Genomic DNA, 20,211 nt, shown 5'->3' on the forward strand with positions numbered 1-20,211 from the left:
AGAGTACGTTGAGACATTAAACTGCGTAAATTTCAATAAAAACTGGAAAAATTGAGGTGTTCTAAAACTTTTGACGGGTAGTGTATATATATATATAATATATATATATATATATATATATATATATATATATATATATATATATATATATATATATATATATGTATGTGTATATATATATATATATATATATATATATATATATATATATATATATATATATATATATATATATATAATGTATATATATAATGTATATATATATATCTATCTGTTGATATATTTAATATTTCTTGAGTTGTCACGGAGGTTGCTCATCGTCACTGCAATGTGAGGCGTTGTGAGACAGGGGGTGGGAGAGAGCGTGCGCAGAGTACTGGCTGCGCAATCGTACAGTCGCATCCATTGAGACACGCGTCGGAGCAGCAGCGTTCGCAGTCCGACATGAACCCACCATGCGCTCGCTGCGACAAGATCGTCTATCCGACGGAGAAAGTAAGCTGCTTGGATAAGGTGAGCCTGCACATAGGATCCTCATTCATCCGCCGCCAGTACACTCGCCTCTCCCGATCTTCCTCTCTCGCTCTCTCTCTCTTTCGCTCTCCCTCTCTTTCTTTCCCTCTCTCTGTCGCTCTCTCGCTCTCTCTTGCTCTCTCTCTCTCTTGCTCTCTCTCTTTCGCTCTCTCTCTCCCTGTCTCTCTCTCTCGCTCTCGCTTTCCCTCTCTCTCTTTCCCTCTCCCTCTCTCTCTCTGTCCCTCTCTCTCGCTCTCTCTTACTCTCTCGCTCTCCATATCTCTCTCTCTCTCTCTTTCTCTCTCTCTCAATCCGAGCTGGACCCTCGGGTGGCGCTTCTCCTTGCTTTGGGTGTTGAGATTGAGAGGCTTTGCAGCGTGCAGCAATGGGCGGATTGGACACGCGGAACAATCCCAATTGCCACGGTCCCTACTGAAGGACAATAGCTACGAGTCAGCACCACACGCGGGAGGACAGTTCTGTCTACCTGCTCCACCTTTCGCTTTAAACGCGAACGCCTCATCGTCGGTATCACTGCCTCCAGTGTTCCGCTTCGCCATCACGTCGTTTTCTCTATGCGTGCTAATATCCATGTCTGTGCGCGTTTCGTTTAACGTCGATATATGTATGTTCCTACGGGTGCTTGTCTTTGTGTCCCATACACTACCTGCGGTCCCCATCACCACCTATCTCCTTCAGGTCCACGGCTGGTGGTTTGCCATTTGTCCGATGATTCCCAGGTAAACCGCTCGTGACTTTGATCCAGTTCTTTCGCCAATTACAGAAGAAATACCCCACCCCTTCTCCGAAAAACAACCACAACAACAACAAAAAAACATTTAATCTGACATTCTGAAATCTCGGTTGGAAAGCAAAATTTGACTGTGAGATGTCCAGTTTATCAGTCCCCTCTGAGCACCAATCCCCTCATTCTGCAACCCAGGTTCAAATTGTCATACCTGACCCGTTTGTTCAAACTAACATACTTGACCATTGATTACTAATGTCCTTGTAATGAATGTGAAATTATACCCTCATGTCTTAATTTATTTGTCCTGCATGTGATGAATGTGGAAGATCCTCCATTAGCCTGAGATTAATGTAAAACCAATTAACTGACAGGTGAAACCTTTAGAATGTATATATGTTCTACTTACCTAAGCCTGGTGTTGGCTTAACGGTTCAGGTGGCTGGCTTAAGATCTCAGGGTCTTGAATTTGAGCCCCTGTCGTGTCGTTTAATAACACTGGGTGGGTTGACTCAGCTCGTCAACCTTCCGGGGTCGTCAACATGAGTACCAGCTTGCTGGTAACAGAGGGCACCGCATCAGCAGAACAGCCGCACTCTCGGCAATGATGCAACCAGCAGCCACAGGTTGCACACAAAATGATGATTGTACTCATTATGGAGGAGTACAATGGGCCAACAGACAAAATCGGGGCAAAAGGAAATCAGTGGGATACAAGAAATGGATGCACCATGGTGCAGGGGGAAGAAATTGTAGGAGGCGGGTGAGCGCAAGGTCTCAGTGAGTGTAGCAAAGCTCAGTCGTGGAAATGGGAGGGGCCATGAGCTGGTGGTGGCCAGCAGACTTGACTTGGAGTCATAGAGGTAAGAAGCTGAGACAACAGACTCAGGGATACAGTTGCACAGGTGATGAAAGTGGGATATGAGAGAATACGCCATTAATTTTGTCCTTGCTGTCCTATTTTCAAAATTGGCACGAGCTGTTGGCTTCCATTTCCCAATGAATGTCACCACGGCCCACAGTTGACACGAGTAGGCCCAATTGGCTTGTTTGCAACGGATTGTCACTGCATGGGGGAAGAGCGGGCATGTCAGCCATGTTTGTACGTATCTACTGCCTCTGGCTTTGTAACGAGCGGGCTGAAAAGCAGCTCGGTACACCGACTCGTGGACAGGGTACACTGGGGATACCCAGAGACAAACTGGCTGATGCAATCAAGCTGATGTCATAATGACAGACACTTATTTGGGCCGTTGTCCAATGAATGCGTGCCGTGGCAATTACGGTCGAACAAACGTAATGAGGTGGGTTTTTTGGGGGGAAAATATTGCGAGATTTTTAATCAAAAGGGTTTAATAAGCCATGGCTCAATGATGGGAGAAGTGTAAAACGTGTAAAGAGGATTGTAAAAATTTTAAGGACCACACAAACAGAGTAGGTTTGGCACAAATTCTCTATTAACAATTTTATAAAAACAGTGTGTCGACATGATGTGAATAGTTTGTGACTAGTATACCTACAATTCCTGATGGAACCAATTGCTCATTATATAGGATTTGCTTATTAATATAGAACAAAAAAACAATATTCGGAATTTTATTCCACATTTTACATTCTTTTCCATCAACATCATCTCTTGTGTCCATCTTGGCTTCTTCACCACAGTTACTAGGTTTTGCCACTGTAATTACAAGATTCCACGAATAATAAACACAAACGCAGAAAAAAAAAGAAAAAAAAAACCACACTCGGTAGAGAGCACACCTCCGCCAGGCTGAACAGTTTAGATTCTGGATCCCACTGATAGGCCGGATCTGGATCAGGACCTGAACCAAAATCGAATCGGATTGTTCTTGTCCCCAAACCAACTCATCAACCAAGTATTGTCATAACTTGTCCACAACGTTTTGAAATATTGTGCTATTTATCATTTCTGGCCCCATCACTCAATGGTGGAGAATCCCTTAAACATTATATTATCCGGATCTTCACCAAGATCTAACCAATTCATACTTGTCGCACACCCAACTTGCCCACCAATATTCGTCTGATTCCATCCATATCTTTGGAATATCCTGCTCAGGGACAGACAAACGGACAAACAAACTCCCCCAGGGAGTCACCCTGATCTAAAATCGAAAAATCTAACACCGAGCGATCTTGCGGACCATTGAGTAGATGGGCTGTATTGTGTTTCAGGGCATTCGGTGGGTAAATAAGGGACGAGTAGAGATCCGATGTTGCAGGGGGTAACACCCCCCCCCCCACCCCCTTCTTGCCTCTTCCCCTTGGGAAACCCATGATCTGAAATCGAAAAGTCGAAGCCATGTGCGGGCTACTGTCTTGTATTCATGTGTGAAGTTTCAAAAGAACCAGCCGGGTGATAAGGGAGCAGCAGAAAAAATAGCCAAAAGTTAACAGACGACTGGACGGACAGACTTCCGGACATCACGACCCATTTCATAAGGTCATCTCTTTGAGATCGCGAGATGAGATTGTGGGAGCTGTGCTCGCACGATAAAATCGGACAAAATGGACGACGCCAGGAATTAGGTTTCTCTGAGCTATTTATTCCCAGCTCACTCAAACGAACTCCAAAGCACTGAATCAGCCCATCGAACGGGCAGCAATATATATCAGAAACTCAACAAACAAAAGCCACGCCTCTCAGGCGGGGCGTAGTATGCAAATAGATAAGCCACGCCTCTCAACGGGGCGTGGTATGCAAGGCAAGCGTTCGCCCGGTAAAGGCAAGTCCTCAACACGCCCGGGCGAGTCCGGACACGTGACCGCTCGCCGGTTGCGTCATCGGCCGGTGCAGGGTAATTGTGTCATGCTACCGGTAACCGCTACACGCGACCCCCCCCCCCCAGAATTAACATGCACCGGGAGAGTCAGTTTGAGGGGGGTCTTGATGACCCGGCCGAAACGACCCCTGACGATTCGTGTGGGGGTGGTAGGTGGCGGGGCGGTGGATGGTCGGGCGGGGGGCCTGGTTTACGGGGGACGGCCCCGACGTGGAGGAAGGGCCAACCGTGGAGGTTGGTCGAGGTCCAAATGGGCCGGCTTGAGGCGGTCCACGGAGATGCGGTCCACCTTGCCGCCGATGTCGATGGTGAACGACCCTCTTCCCTCTTCGGGACCCGGAAAGGTCCATCGTATGGCGGCTGGAGCGGTCCCCGGTGTGCGTCCTGCCGGATAAAAACGTACTCCGCAGTGCGAAGTGCTGGGGGGATGTGGGATTGGGGGCAGCCGTGGTGGGACGTGGGCACGGGGGCAAATCTCCTGGCGGCCTCCTGGAGGACCGAGCGTTGGCGAGCCGCGGACCAGGGGCCGGTGGCATCAGCGATGAATTCGCCCGGCATGCGCAGTGGCTGGCCGTAGACCAGCTCGGCGGTGGAAGCCTGGAGGTCCTCTTTAGGGGCCGTTCGGAGGCCCAATAGGACCCACGGGAGCCTGTCGGCCCAACCGTCGTCCTGGAGGCTGGCCCTGAGAGCGGCCTTCATCGAGCGGTGACACCGCTCGCACAAGCCGTTGGCTTGGGATGGTAGGCCGTGGTGCGGTGAAGCTTGACCCCCAAGGCCTGGGCGACCGCGCCCCAAAGCTCGGAGATGAATTGCGGGCCTCTATCGGAGGAGATGTCCGAGGGGGTGCCGAAACGGGCAATCCAGGTGCCAATGAAGGCCTGCGCCATGTCGGCGGATGTTGTTGATGCCAGCGGGACGGCCTCCGGCCACCTGGTGGTCCTGTCCACCATTGTGAGGAGGTGGGTGAAGCCCCGCGAGGAGGGAAGGGGTCCCACTAGGTCCACATTGACGTGGTCGAAGCGCCGCGCGGGCACTTCGAATGGTGCCAACGGGGCCTGGGTGTGCCGGTGGACTTTCGCGCGCTGGCAGGCGACACAGGCATTGGCCCAGTCGCGGGCGTCTTTACGGAGCCCGTGCCAGATGAGTTTCGCTGCCACGAGCTTCTGTGATGCTTTTCGGCCCGGGTGGGAAAGGCCGTGGAGGGCGTCAAAAATGTGCCGCCGCCATCCGGTGGGCACGATGGGGCGAGGTTGGCCCAGGGAGACGTCGCACAGGAGAACTGTGCCTGTGTCCTCGAAGGGGACGTCGGCCAACCGCAGGCCTGTGTCCGCTGTCCGGAGGGCTTGCACCGTGGGGTTGGCGGTCTGGTCGGCCGCCATGCGGGTGAAGTCCACACCCAGGTGGACGGCGTTCGCGCCGGACCGGGAGAGGCAATCGGCCACAGCGTTGTCCTTGCCCGCGACGTGCCGGATGTCCGTCGTAAATTCGGACATGGCGGAGAGGTGGCGCTGCTGGCGGACCGACCACGGCTCCGTAACCTTGGCCATGGCGAAGACCAGGGGTTTGTGGTCCACAAACGCCGTGAACGGGCGGCCCTCCAAAAGATGGCGGAAGTGGCGAACAGCCAGGTAAAGGCCGAGGAGCTCGCGGTCGAAAGTGCTATACTTGCGCTCGTTAGGGTGAAGCTGCCGGCTGAAGAAGGCCAGCGGTTGCCAAGCTCCGTTCACCCACTGTTCATGCACGGCGCCCACCGCGTAGTCGGAAGCGTCCGTGGTGAGGGCGATGGGAGCGTCGAGCACTGGGTGAGCAAGCAGCGTTGCGTCGGCGAGGGCCAGATTTGCGCCTGTGAATGCCGCGTCCATCTCTGTGGTCCAGGCGACGACGTGCTTGGCCGGCTTGCCCCGGAGGGCTTCGAACAGGGGGCGCATGAGTTGGGCGGCGCGAGGCACGAACCGGTGGTAGAAATTTACCATCCCCAAATATTCCTGTAGGGCCTTGATGGAGCGAGGGCGCGGGAAACTTGTGACTGCCTCCACCTTGGTAGGCAGCGGGACGGCCCCGCGCTTCGTGATGCGGTGCCCCAGGAAGTCGACGGCCGTTACGCCAAACTGGCATTTCGCCGGGTTGACGATGAGGCTGTGCTGGGCGAGGCGCTCAAAAAGCGTGCACAGGGGGACGAGGTGCTCCGCCCGGGAAGTGCTGGCGATGAGAATGTCATCCAGGTAGACGAACAGAAAGGTGAGATCGCGCAGCACACTGTCCATCAGCCGCTGGAAGGCCTGGGCCGCGTTCTTAAGGCCGAACGGCATTCGGAGGAACTCGAAGACGCCAAAAGGTGTAATTACAGCCGTCTTCGGAATGTCGGCCGGCCGGACAGGTACCTGGTGGTAGCCCCGAATGAGGTCGACCTTGGAGGAGATCACCCGCCCCGCCAAACGGGCGGAAAAGTCCTGTATGTGTGGTATTGGGTACCGGTCGGGGCTGGTGGCGTCGTTGAGGCGGCGGTAATCGCCGCATGGTCGCCATCCGCCACCCGGTTTGGGCACGATGTGCAGGGGCGAGGCCCACGCGCTATTCGAGCGCCGCACAATTCCCAATTGCTCCAACGCGTCGAACTCCGCCTTCGCTACGGCGAGTTTGGCCGAGTCGAGGCGGTGAGCCCTGGCGTAGACCGGTGGACCCGTGGTCGGGATGTGGTGTTCGACGCTGTGCTTGACGGCGACGGCCGAAAACGTCGGCTGCGTGAGGGCGGGAAACTCGGCGAGTAGGCGGGTGAAATCGTCCACGGCCGGGAGCGCGCAGGCTAGCTTGGTCGGAGCGGAGCCGCTCAATGAGCAAGCGAGCAAGCTGAAGGTCTCCACTTTGATGAGCCGACGCCGTTTGACGTCAACCAAAAGCCCATGCGTGCAAAGAAAATCTGCACCCAGCAAGGCCATGGGCACGTTCGCAGTGATGAAGTCCCACCTGAAGCGCTGGCCCCCGAAGCAGAATGCAACGCTGCGCGAACCGAAGGTGCGGATGGAGGAACCGTTTGCGGCGACCAAAGCGGGGCCACAAAGCGCGGCCTGTTTGTCCTCCACCGAGGCGGGTATCACGCTCAGCTGAGCACCGGTGTCACACAAAAAACGCCGCCCGGACTCCGTGCCCGTGATAAACAGAAGGCTGCCTGAATGGCCGACGCTCATGGCAGGCAGAGAGCGCCGGCCTGGTCATTTCCCGACCCGCCGAAAGTGCACGGTGGGCGGCACGTTCTGGCCTTCTGCCCGAACCTGGCGTGGTAATAGCACATGGCCCGCTCTGGTGGAGGCTCCGGCGGTCGCGTCGGGTTCGGTCGACGGGGCGTCGCCACAGCCGTCAGTGGTGCGGACTCAGCCGGTGGAGGCGCCGGTCGTGGCACGGGCGTTGCCTTGGTCGGCCCAGGGTCCCAGGCGGCCGCTCCGACGTGTCGCCTGGCCGAGCAAAATTTATCGGCCTCCTTGGCCAGGGCGCGAGGGTCCGTGATGGGCAAATTAGCCAAAGCTAACCGTACCTGCCCGGGTAGCCGCTGGAGGAACAGCTCGCGGAAGAGGAAGTCCGGGCTGTGGTCACCGAGAAGAGCAAGCATGTGGTCCATGCTTTCGGACGGACGGGCCTCGCCCAGCTCCGGGAGGTGTAGTAGTTGTCGTGCGCATTCAGTCTCCGTGAGTCCAAACGCACCGAGGAGTAGGTCTTTGAGCGCACCGTATTTGTCGGCGTCCGGCGGGTGCTGTAGGAAGCTCAGAACCCGGGAAGTGGAGGAGGCGTTGAGCGCGGAGAACCACGTGGTGGTAGCGCGTCGTGTCCTCCGTAATGTTCCGCAGGGCGAATTGAGAACCCGCTTGAGCAAACCAAACGGCTGCGTGGCCCGGGAGCTTCGAAGCTACAGCTGACTCCATCGCCGTGTTCGTAGAAAGGGGTCACCAATTGTGGGAGCTGTGCTCGCACGATAAAATCGGACAAAATGGACGACGCCAGGAATTAGGTTTCTCTGAGCTATTTATTCCCAGCTCACTCAAACGAACTCCAAAGCACTGAATCAGCCCATCGAACGGGCGGAAATATATATATATATCAGAAACTCAACAAACAAAAGCCACGCCTCTCAGGCGGGGAGTGGTATGCAAATAGATAAGCCACGCCTCTCAACGTGGCATGGTATGCAAGGCAAGCGTTCGCCCGGTAAAGGCAAGTCTCAACACGCCCGGGCGAGTCCGGACACGTGACCGCTCGACGGTTGCGTCATCTGCCGGTGCAGGGTAATTGTGTCATGCTACCGGTAACCGCTACAAGATGACCTAATAATTATAATAACAAGACAATATCACAGATATATGACAGAAAACAACCAGGGAGTTCAGAGGACACCATACCCCGTGCAGTCTTGAGAAACAAGGACATGGGCAGGGTCTGCGATCGGCAAATTCTATTGGTCGAGATGATGTAAAATGCTGTTGTGGTGCTGTGCACACACGACTCGATTGCCAGAGAGGAAGGCCACAACGCGTGGATACAAACAAGTCTTTATTAAGAGCTCGCATATCAGCACTGGGCGTCTGGGCGGGCTCGAGCTTAGAGCCCGCATATATGTCCCGAGGCCACGCCTTGTCCCCGGGCGTGGCCGATCGGCCGAAAGGCGGGGCATGCATTTCAGTTCCCCGCCTGGACGCTCGCGCCACCCACTGGTGCGCGGAATTATTACCCCTTTTGCCCGCCACACTGTAATATTTTCTCAAAGTACTGCTAAGTGGAATGGTTTTGAAAGTGTTAAAAAGGTGATTTGTGTTCTACAGTGTTCAAGTATACAATTAAATTAAAATAAAATAAAGATTTTAAAGGTTGTAGAAAAAAATCCCGGATGTTTAACCGCCATTGATGCAGCGTCTTTTACACCACCCTATCTAAAACATTATGTTAGTTATTGACGCCTGTTGATTGTGTCCTTTATGGCATCCTTAAAAACAGTGAGTTTCCTGTTTAGAATGAATTTCAATGTTGTTTCACTGCCGGACAGGGAGACAGAGTGCGCATGCACGGTCGGGACATATTCAGAGCCAAAGCAATGTTTAACAGCAGGTTTGTTTTCCGATTGTTCATATAACATTCAATTGAAATTAGGTTCTTTCTCAATCATACACTGACGTTTGTGGATGGACAGACAGACAGACAGACGGAGTGAACCAATTGCTTCATCCCGTTTTTGGCTTCACGTGAGTGACGTAATAAATACCAAGCTCATATTAAACACAACTACTTCAGACAACTACAACGGCACCCAGGAGAGAGCATACCTCCACCTGGTTGACCACATCACTCAATGAGGAAGAATCACTTTAAAATTATACAAGCTGGATCCGGATCCGGATCCGGATCTTCACTAAAATTGAATCGATTCTTCCTTGTCACAACCTGTCCAACAAGTTTCGTCCAAATTCATCCATAACGTTTTGAGATATCCTGCTATGTATCGTTTTTGGCCCGATCTCCCAATGGTGAAGAATCACTTAAAAAATTAAATACTTCCCATATCCGAATCCATATTCAGATCTTCACCAAAATCGAAACGAATCGTCCTTGTCAAACACACAACCTGTCCAACAAGTTTCGGCCAAATCCATCCATAACTTTTTGAGATATCCTGCTATGTATCGTTTTTGGCCCTATCTCCCAATGGTGAAGAATCACTTAAAAAATTAAATAATTCCCATATCCGAATCCATATTCAGATCTTCACCAAAATCGAAACGAATCGTCCTTGTCACACACACAACCTGTCCAACAAGTTTCGTCCAAATCCATCCATAACTTTTTGAGATATCCTGCATGTATCGTTTTTGGCCCTATCTCCCAATGGTGAAGAATCACTTAAAAAATTAAATAATTCCCATATCCGAATCCATATTCAGATCTTCACCAAAATCCAATCGAATCGTCCTTGTCACACAGAACCTGTCCAACAAGTTTCGTCCAAATCCATCGATAACTCTTTGAGATATCCTGCTATGTATCGTTTTTGGCCCGATCTCCCAATGGTGAAGAATCACTTTAAAAATTAAATAATTCCCATATCCGAATCCATATTCAGATATTCACCAAAATCGAACCGAATCGTCCTTGTCACACACACAACCTGTCCAACAAGTTTCGTCCAAATCCATCCATAACTATTTGAGATATCCTGCTATGTATCGTTTTTGGCCCGATCTCCCAATGGTGAAGATTCACTTTAAAAATTAAATAATTCCCATATACGAATCCATATTCAGATCTTCACCAAAATCGAATCGAATCGTCCTTGTCACACACAGAACCTGTCCAACAAGTTTCGTCCAAATCCATCCATAACTCTTTGAGATATCCTGCTATGTATCGTTTTTGGCCCGATCTCCCAATGGTGAAGAATCACTTTAAAAATTAAATAATTCCCATATCCGAATCCATATTCAGATATTCACCAAAATCGAATCGAATCGTCCTTGTCACACACACAACCTGTCCAACAAGTTTCGTCCAAATCCATCCATAACTATTTGAGATATCCTGCTATGTATCGTTTTTGGCCCTATCTCCCAATGGTGAAGATTCACTTTAAAAATTAAATAATTCCCATATACGAATCCATATTCAGATCTTCACCAAAATCGAATCGAATCGTCCTTGTCACACACACAACCTGTCCAACAAGTTTCGTCCAAATTCATCCATAACCTTTTCAGATATCCTGCTATGTATCGTTTTTGGCCCCATCTCCCAATGGTGAAGAATCACTTAAAAAATTAAATAATTCCCATATCCGAATCCATGTTCAGATCTTCACCAAAATCGAATCGAATCGTTGTTGTCAGACACCCAACCGGTCCACCAAGATTCGTCCAAATCCGTCCACAACTTTTTGAGATGTCCTCCTATGTATCGTGTTTGGCCCTATCTCCCAATGGTGAAGATTCACTTAAAAAATTCTACTAGCCGGATCCGAATCCGGATCTTCACCAAAATCGAATCATTTCGTCCTTGTCACATATGCAACATCTCTGCCAAATTTCGTCCAAATCCGTCCACAACCTTTTGAGATATTTTGTTCACAAACAGACAGACAGACAAACGGACAAACAGACATACAAGGGTGAGAACATAACTTCCATCCACCTTTGGTGGCGAATCTCCCTCCCACACTTCTCCCTGCTCTCCAATGTTGTGGTTGTGTGCTTCCCCTTCTCTCCCCATCTTGTCTTCCGCTCCCTCTTTTTGTAAATTTTGTTTGTCTGGTTGATTTGTTTGTGAAATAAATGTTAGCTCTTTCACGAGCCTCGATTCAGTACACAAAGGTAAATATACAAGAGAATAAAAGGAAGAATGTCAAAAATACTGTGTCGCGGAGTCACAAAACAGCCATGAAGAGAACAGAAGGACGCACGTGCCCCACAACTACAACAAAAATACCAAAGAGCACACCAAGCCAGAAAAAGCAAATTGCACATGAATAAAACCTCACAAGTGCAGGGAGTGTCGCAGATAACTCTGTCTGAGCCATGGACGGATTATTCAAAATGGAGGTTGAAAAGGGGATGGCATGACACTTATAGCAGTTGGCCTGGCATCTAATAATGGATAACATATCGGTCCTTAAGTTATTGTTTCTAGCTGGGGAAAGGCAATCTCGATGTAACTTTGACTTTAAATGTACATTAACAAAACTGAGGAAGAGGTGCTCGAGCCTCTCAGGGAGAACAGGAATATTAAGTAACTGACGAATGTCTCTGTAATGTTGGGTTGTACAAAAGTCACGAGAGAGAATTATGTGAAACACTTTCCGTTGCAATTTCTCCAAACATTCCCTCTGGACTTTTCTTAAGCCACATAACCATTCTGTGAAACATATTCCGAAGTGGATATTCTTTGTCTTACACCAAAGTGTGATATTCCAAAGTATCAGTCGTCGCTCTTCCCTTCGTTGGTGTACTCACTATAGGGTGTCCAAGATTCATATCCGTACACCTGTGTCGATAAGACAATGGCACGATAGACACTGATCTTGGTGTCCATGGCATGATAGACACTGATATTGGTGCCTATGGCATGATAGACACTGATCTTGGTGTCCATGGCATGATAGACACCGATATTGGTGTCCATGGCATGATAGACACCGATCTTGGTGTCCATGGCATGATAGACACCGATATTGGTGTCTATGGCATGATAGACTCTGATCTTGGTGTCCATGGCATGATAGACACTGATCTTGGTGTCCATGGCATGATAGACACCGATCTTGGTGTCCATGGCATGATAAACACGGATCTTGGTGCCCATAGCATGATAGACACTGATCTCGGTGTCCATGGCATGATAGACACTGATCTTGGTGTCCATGGCATGATAGACACTGATCTTGGTGTCCATGGCATGATAGACACCGATCTTGGTGTCCATGGCATGATAAACACGGATCTTGGTGCCCATAGCATGATAGACACTGATCTTGGTGTCCATGGCATGATAGACTCTGATCTTGGTGTCCATGGCATGATAAACACGGATCTTCGTGTCCATGGCATGATAAACACGGATCTTCGTGTCCATGGCATGATAGACACTGATCGTGGTGTCCATGGCATGATAGACACTGATCTTGGTGTCCATGGCATGATAGACACTGATCTTGGTGTCCATGGCATGATAGACTCTGATCTTGGTATCCATGGCATGATAGACACTGATCTTGGTGTCCATGGCATGATAGACACTGATCTTGATGTCCATGGCATGATAGACACCGATATTGGTGTCCATGGCATGATAAACACGGATCTTGGTGCCCATAGCATGATAGACACTGATCTTGGTGTCCATGGCATGATAAACACTGATCTTGGTGTCCATGGCATGATAGACACTGATCTTGGTGTCCATGGCATGATAGACACCGATATTGGTGTCCATGGCATGATAAACACGGATCTTGGTGCCCATAGCATGATAGACACTGATATTGGTGTCCATGGCATGATAGACTCTGATCTTGATGTCCATGGCATGATAAACACGGATCTTGGTGCCCATAGCATGATAGACACTGATATTGGTGTCCATGGCATGATAGACACTGATATTGGTGTCCATGGCATGATAGACACTGATATTGGTGTCCATGGCATGATAGACACTGATATTGGTGTCCATGGAATGATAGACACTGATCTTGGTGTCCATGGAATGATAGACACGGATCTTGGTGCCCATAGCATGATAGACACTGATATTGGTGTCCATGGCATGATAGACTCTGATCTTGATGTCCATGGCATGATAAACACGGATCTTGGTGCCCATAGCATGATAGACACTGATATTGGTGTCCATGGCATGATAGACACTGATATTGGTGTCCATGGCATGATAGACACTGATATTGGTGTCCATGGAATGATAGACACTGATCTTGGTGTCCATGGAATGATAGACACTGATCTTGGTGTCCATGGAATGATAGACACTGATCTTGGTGTCCATGGAATGATAGACACTGATCTTGGTGTCCAGGCGATTTGCCACGGTCATGCCAAAGGCGATGAGTCAATCTTCCAAATAGGGGACCAGCCAAGTCACACAAAAAATCTTTGGGTGGCATTTCCTGTTAAAAGCAGGCATCCATGCTGGATCAATTGCTTGGGGGATGTGGGAAAAAAATGAGGGTGGATGCCACCCTGGATTTTGACCTTGAAGGTCATTTTCAAGGTCAAATGTACCAAAAAAGGGTAAAAACAGGTATTTTCTCTGTTATTTTTTTACAGCATTTTCTGTTGCATGTCCAAGCAGGCATCCATACTAAATCAATTGCCTGTGGGATGGCCAAAAATATGAGGGTGGATGTCACCCTGGATTTTGACCTTGAAGGTCATTTTCAAGGTCAAATTGAACAAAGAATAATGTTTAAAATAGGCATTTTCTCACTAACTATACTAATAGGTGAATACGCAAGTGTCTTTGGGCATGATTTGATGTGCTTGATATCCTGCAAATGTTTAAGTGTTCACTGGCCTGCAGGATTGCAGCAGTCAATGGCGTCACAGCCACAAGCAGTGGTGCACTTGAGGTCCTGTCTGTAACAGCTGCAACGAGCAGTTCTGCACTTTGATTTGCATCCACAGGTGACAAGTTGGATGCAGGCACCTGGAACAGATGGCACCCTGGTCCAGATTACCTGCAGATTACCAGACTCCAGCTTCCATCCTGGTGTTTCACTTGGAGAGGGGACTATGATGTTCTCCTGGTCTGCCTGTAACCATATCTTGGCCTGGTAGTTAGTACGAGCTATGTGTAGCTCCAGGGCATCTTTCGTTGGGGGCAGCATTTCAAGGCCCTTCTTGCCGGACAGCACGGTAGTATGCTTTTCCCCTCCATCATGGTCTCAGTGGTGTTTGTGGCATACACGCCGCATTCAGTCCACAAATCATCGAGACCAGCATTCTCCATATGTTGCCCAATGGCCTTCAGGAAGTTGAAGCAGATGTGTAGGCCCCCCATCACGAAAATGACGTTTTCAAACTCTGGGTTGGCCCATACCAGCTCCTTGCCCCGGCTGTACAATGGTTGATGTGCAGTGATGATTGTATGCTTCAGGCCAAGGTGATCTGAAATGCTGGCAAACCGATTGATGACAGTGGTCATGGTATCATTGTCATCAGTTTGGGCCTGAAGAATTGGCAGCATACCCGCTGTAGTTGCGGGTGGGTCAATGAGACCGGTTGCCTCATTGAAGGCCCTCCATGCTGGAACTGCATGAACCTCATCATGAAAGCGGGAGACCACCCACGCAAAGTCTTTCAACCTTGCCTCCGGCCTTTCTTTGTCATTGTCGAACCAGCCATCTATGTCTATCTTGTCCTCATTACGTATCAGTCGTGTCCTCATTACCAGATCCGATTTGGCATATCCAGTTATTTCTGTTGACTTCCCCAGCGTGGTCACTCTGTGAAGTGGTACCTTGCTTTGCTGCTGGCAAAATGTGCATTTCTTCCAGTCAACAGCAGGTAAGGAGCTGCGTCGTGTTTGGTTGTAATGCAGTACTGCTGGAAGGGCCTGCCTGAACATCAGTACTGGTACTCGATGGCAGACGTTGTTTTCTCAGTCTGGAGAGCTTGGAGTCCCATGTAAATACACTGTAGCATGTCTTGTGCCAATTGACTTCTAATCCTTCAAAGTCTGATTCAGATAGTGCCTCGAGTCTTTCTATGATGTCCACGTTGCTTCTATCACACAGTTTTCTCCGCTCCGCTGCAACCACTTTAGCTCTCTTTTTCCCTTGAGATGACCCTGTGCGAAGGTCAGCAACTGGCGTAGTGTTCTCACAGAAAAAGCGTGATGCAGATTCTGCGACTCTGTCCACTTTTCCGCTTGAGTATGGCCACTGGCTCCATCGCGTCAACCAGGGCTCAACTGCAAAGGCAAGATGCTGAAAAAAGGAAGCAAAGCAAATATTAATTACTTTACACAACACATTTGACAAACATTTTGAGACAATATTTTCTTTCACATTTTTTCATACAAAATTATGTGATACCTTTGTACAATTAAAGTATAAATTCACGATTATTTATTTATAATTATTTATCTATATAATAATACCGTAAGGACTCGACTTTGTTATCCCTTTTACGCCGCACCCAGTGACCCGATGCCCACGGCACTAATGGATTTACGATCTACGAACCGCGCTCTTTGTTTATCACGTACAGACATACTCGAAAAATCTGAATTAGCCGACGTTGGGGCCCAAAAGCATCCGATTAACTGCCGATACGACGCCATCTTACGACGCCATCGTATTGGCGTCTGCTGGGCGAAGGCGAAGCAAGCCGTCCGCCGATTGGACAGTCGAAGGCGACAGCAAGCCGTCCACCGAGTGGACAATCCCAGAGTGGTGCTATGCCGATTCCTATTACGAATCCATTCATTTTTCAAAAGCATATCGTAGCGTTGTCATTTAAGTAGATTGCAATAAATACGTTGTTCATATACGCACTCTTCATTCTCATCTTTCTTCCGAACTCTTACTCGGACAAGCAAATCCCCTATGCCATCCATAATGGTACACTCTATCCATACACCACATCCTCCCTTCCGTGGACGTTCCACGGGTTTCGGCGAGTTTATAATGATATCACTGTGTTTATCTTCAGGTCTGACAAAGAACACCACTTTTTCACAAGCTTTCCACACACCCCAAGCATTCAACATGGATGCCTGTTACTACACACAACAGAAAATGCTGTCAAAACATAGGCGAGAAAATATCCATTTTTTTTCTATTTTAGGGGGTCAATTGACCTAGAAATTGACCTTGAAGGTCAAAAACCAGGGTTGCATCCAACCACTTATTTGTTCCCAACCTACAGGCAATTGATGCAATGCAGATGCCTGTTTCTACATTCAACAGAAAGTTATTGTAGTATAAAATAGGCTCGAAAATACCCACTTTTAGAACTTTTTGGTCGATTTGACCTTGAAAAGTACCTTCAAGGTCAACATTGAGGGTGGAATCGACTCACATATTATTCTACATCCTACGGGCAATTGATCTAATAAGGTTATAAATTTCTAAGTGCAACAGAAACTGTTATGAAAAATAGGCTAACGATATACCCATTTTTGCATGTTCTAGGTCCATTTGACCTTGAAAATGACCTTCAAGGTCAAAATCCAGGGTGGCATCCACCCACATAATTTTCCACACACCCCAACCAAGTGATCCAGCAGGGATGCCAGCCTTTAACAGAAAATGCCATCTAAAGTTTTTTTAGAGCACTTTTTCATAAATAGCTGATCTACGAAAAGGATGCACATGCTTTACCGAGTGTTGATGTTACTTCGTCATCAATCATTGCATTTTGAGAGAGCACACCTCCAAGGTAGCAGAACTTATCTACAACTTTGAGTGGTGTGTCATCGATGGTAATGGATGGGCCAGTATACATACACTACATGACCAAAAGTATGTGGACACTCGAATATCACACATCTCATTCCAAAATCATGGGTATTAATATGGAGTTGGGCCCCCCCCCCCCTTGCTGCAATAACCGCCTCCACTCTTCTGGGAAGGCTTTCCACTAGATGTTGGAACATTGCTGTGGGGATTTGCTTCTATTCAGCCACAAGAGCATTGGTGAGGTCGGCCACTGATGTTGGGAGATTAGGCCTGGCTCACAGTCGGCGTTCCAATTCATCCCAAAGGTGTTCGATGGGGTTGAGGTCAGGGTTCTGTGCAGGCCAGTCAAGTTCTTCCACACCGATCTCGACAAACCATTTATGTATGGACCTCACTTTGTGCACGGGGGCATCGTCATGCTGAAACAGAAAAGGGCCTTCTTCAAACTGTTGACAGAAAGTTAAAAGCACACAATTGTCTAGAATCTCATTGTATGCTGTAACGTTAAGATTTCCTTTCACTGGAACAAAGGGGCCCGAACCATGAAAAACAGCCCCAGACCATTATTCCTCCTTCACCAAAGTTTACAGTTGGCACTATGGATTCGGGCAGGTAGCGTTCTCCTGGCATCTGCCAAACCCAGATTCGTGCGTCGGACTGCCAGATGGTGAAGCGTGATTCATCACTCCAGTGAACGCGTTTCCACTGCTCCAGAGTCCAATGGCAGCGAGCTTTACACCACTCCAGCCAACGCCTGTCATTGCGCATGGTGATCTTATACTTTTGTGGCTGCTCAGCCATGGAAACCCATTTCATGAAGCTCCCGTCGAACAGTTGTTGTGCTGACGTTGCTTCCAGAGACATTTTCGAACTTGTTAGTGAGTGTTGCAACCAAGGACAGACGATTTTTACGCACTACTCGCTTCAGCACTCGGTGGTCCCGTTCTGTGAGCTTGTGTGGCCTACCACGTCGTGGCTGAGCTGTTGTTGCTCCTAGACGTTTTCACTACACAATAACAGCACTTACAGTTGACTGGTGCAGCTCTAGCAGGGCAGAAATTTGACAAACTGACTTGTTGGAAAGGTGGCATTCTATGACGGTGCCATGATGAAAGTCACTGAGCTCTTCAGTATGGCCCATTCAACTGCCAATGTTTGTCTATAGAGATTGCATGGCTGTGTGCTTGATTATATATACCTGTGAGGAATGGGTGTGGCTGAAACAGCCGAATCCACTAATTAGAAGGGGTGTCCACATACATTTGGTCATGTCGTGTACCTTATGGTCTCGGCTGAAGTAGAGCCTCGGTGTTCTTGAGGCTAATCATCGCACCCTAAACACTCTGTGAATACACTGTAATTAAATTAGAAACAGGCTGAAGGCTTGACAAAACGTGAAGTCGTCAACATACTTTTAGTGTGAGACCTCAGGGTTACCAGAACACAACATCATTTATGATGGAAAAGGAAGACCAATTTTGTGCCTTGTGGAATCACAGCAATTGTTGGTTCCCATGTGGAAACTTCCCCATTGTGGCGTACAGCCTGGCTTCTGTTGGATCATGAAACATGGGATAATGTATGGTCGAACACTTAGGTTAATGTATTCATTAACAACAATATGGTGGCTTACTTGATCAAAGGCTTTCGGAAAGTCAATGGCAACCAAAAACTGAGGAAAGTTGAGGTTTATCAGTTCCCTTAAAAATATCATCCAGTATTTTTAACCAAATAGTGGGATGTAAGCAGACCACTGAGAGAACGGAGCTGTTGAATAGCAACAAAATTCCTGATGACCTCAGATATCCAATTTACAACAAAATGCTCAAAAAGTTTGCAAAACTAGAACAGCACTCGTAGACTGCATAGTCTCGCCTCGCGCGTTCATGACACACACACACACAACACCCACACCCACACCCACACACACACACACACACACTTCATTGTTAACTGAACACTACTATTACGGCCCACTGCTATTATGGCTCATATACCTGTATCATCCATGCACCCTATTATGTCACATAGTTTCTTGCCATGGATTATGATGTCATAAATTTAATTACTCACCCAAATCGGGGCATCGATCACATATATGAAGTTTCAGATTTTTTGGATATAGATATCAATTCAGCCAATTATGACTGGAATACCACTTCACGGATTACATCATCGTTATCACCCTAAATGCCCTACAGGGAGAATATAACATATGCCAAGTTTAAAAAAAAATTGTTGAGCGGTTTCAGAGAAAATGATGTCCAAATTTTTGCCTTCAATCCAATATGGCTGCCATACCATGTGACCTATGACGTTAAAGTTTGCAAAATATTACCCATGGGGAGTCCCTCCTATGTTTAAAGTTTCGCATCAGTCGGACAGGCAGTTTTTTTTTGTTTTTTTTTGTATTCAAGATCGAGGCTCGTGAAAGAGCTAACATTAATCACACAAAAAGACAAACCGACACACAAAACACAAAAAACAAGGGGAGCGGCAGACAAGATGGGGAGAGAGGGGGAAGGACACAAAAGAGAGGGGGAAGAGGGGGAAGGACACAAACACAACATTTGAGAGCAGGGACATCGGGAGGACTTGGGGGGAGGTGGGAGAGGAATAAAACATATGAACACTGCAAGGACTCTAGGGTGAATTACCGGGGGTAGAAAAGATCAAGGTTTTCGATGGGGGAAGATAAGCGATGGTGGTGAACAGCTGTTTTAAAGACCTGGAGGGAGGAGTGGGATTGAAGGGAGTGGGGGAGTTTGTTCCAGAGGCGGGAGAAAAGGGGAATGAAAGAGTGAAGGTGAGCAGAGAGCCTAGACTTTGGCAGTTTAACCAGAAGAGGGTTGCAGGCAGATCTTGTGCGACCTGAAGGAATATTGGGGGGACAGAGCACAGAGAGAGCTGGGGGAGCAAGGCCGGAGAGGAGTCGGTAGAAGACAGAAAGACCACCAACCTGCCTGCGGTGAGTGAGTGAAAGGCCCTCGGCGTTGACTACATCGCAGGAGATTCCAATGATTCTGAAAGCTTTGGCCTCAACAGCGTGAAGCCGAGCAAGGTGTGAGGCAGGAGCACCAGCCCAGAGGGGGGAACAGTATTCCATTGAGCTGCGGATGAAAGCCTTGTATGTGGTGAGGAGCTCAGGTGTGCCAAGGAAGGACTTCGCACGACGGAGGATGCCCAGTCGGGCTTTG

General features: G+C 48.5%; 1 protein-coding gene across 3 annotated transcripts in view; it reads left to right on the forward strand.

Moving 5' to 3' along the window:
• The first annotated feature begins 372 nt into the window (after positions 1-372).
• Positions 373-20,211, forward strand: part of LOC137431060 (LIM and SH3 domain protein 1) — a 116,184-nt gene continuing 96,345 nt past the window's right edge. For all 3 annotated transcript variants that reach the window (XM_068121950.2, XM_068121951.2, XM_078781369.1), the window contains exon 1: positions 373-513. In XM_068121950.2, the coding sequence (XP_067978051.2) occupies positions 445-513 (69 nt within the window). In that variant the 5' untranslated portion in view covers positions 373-444. The remainder of the gene's footprint in view (positions 514-20,211) is intronic.

The sequence above is a fragment of the Myxine glutinosa genome, chromosome 7 (assembly GCF_964187855.1).
Source record: "Myxine glutinosa chromosome 7, kmMyxGlut1.1, whole genome shotgun sequence".
Lineage (NCBI taxonomy): Eukaryota > Metazoa > Chordata > Myxini > Myxiniformes > Myxinidae > Myxine > Myxine glutinosa.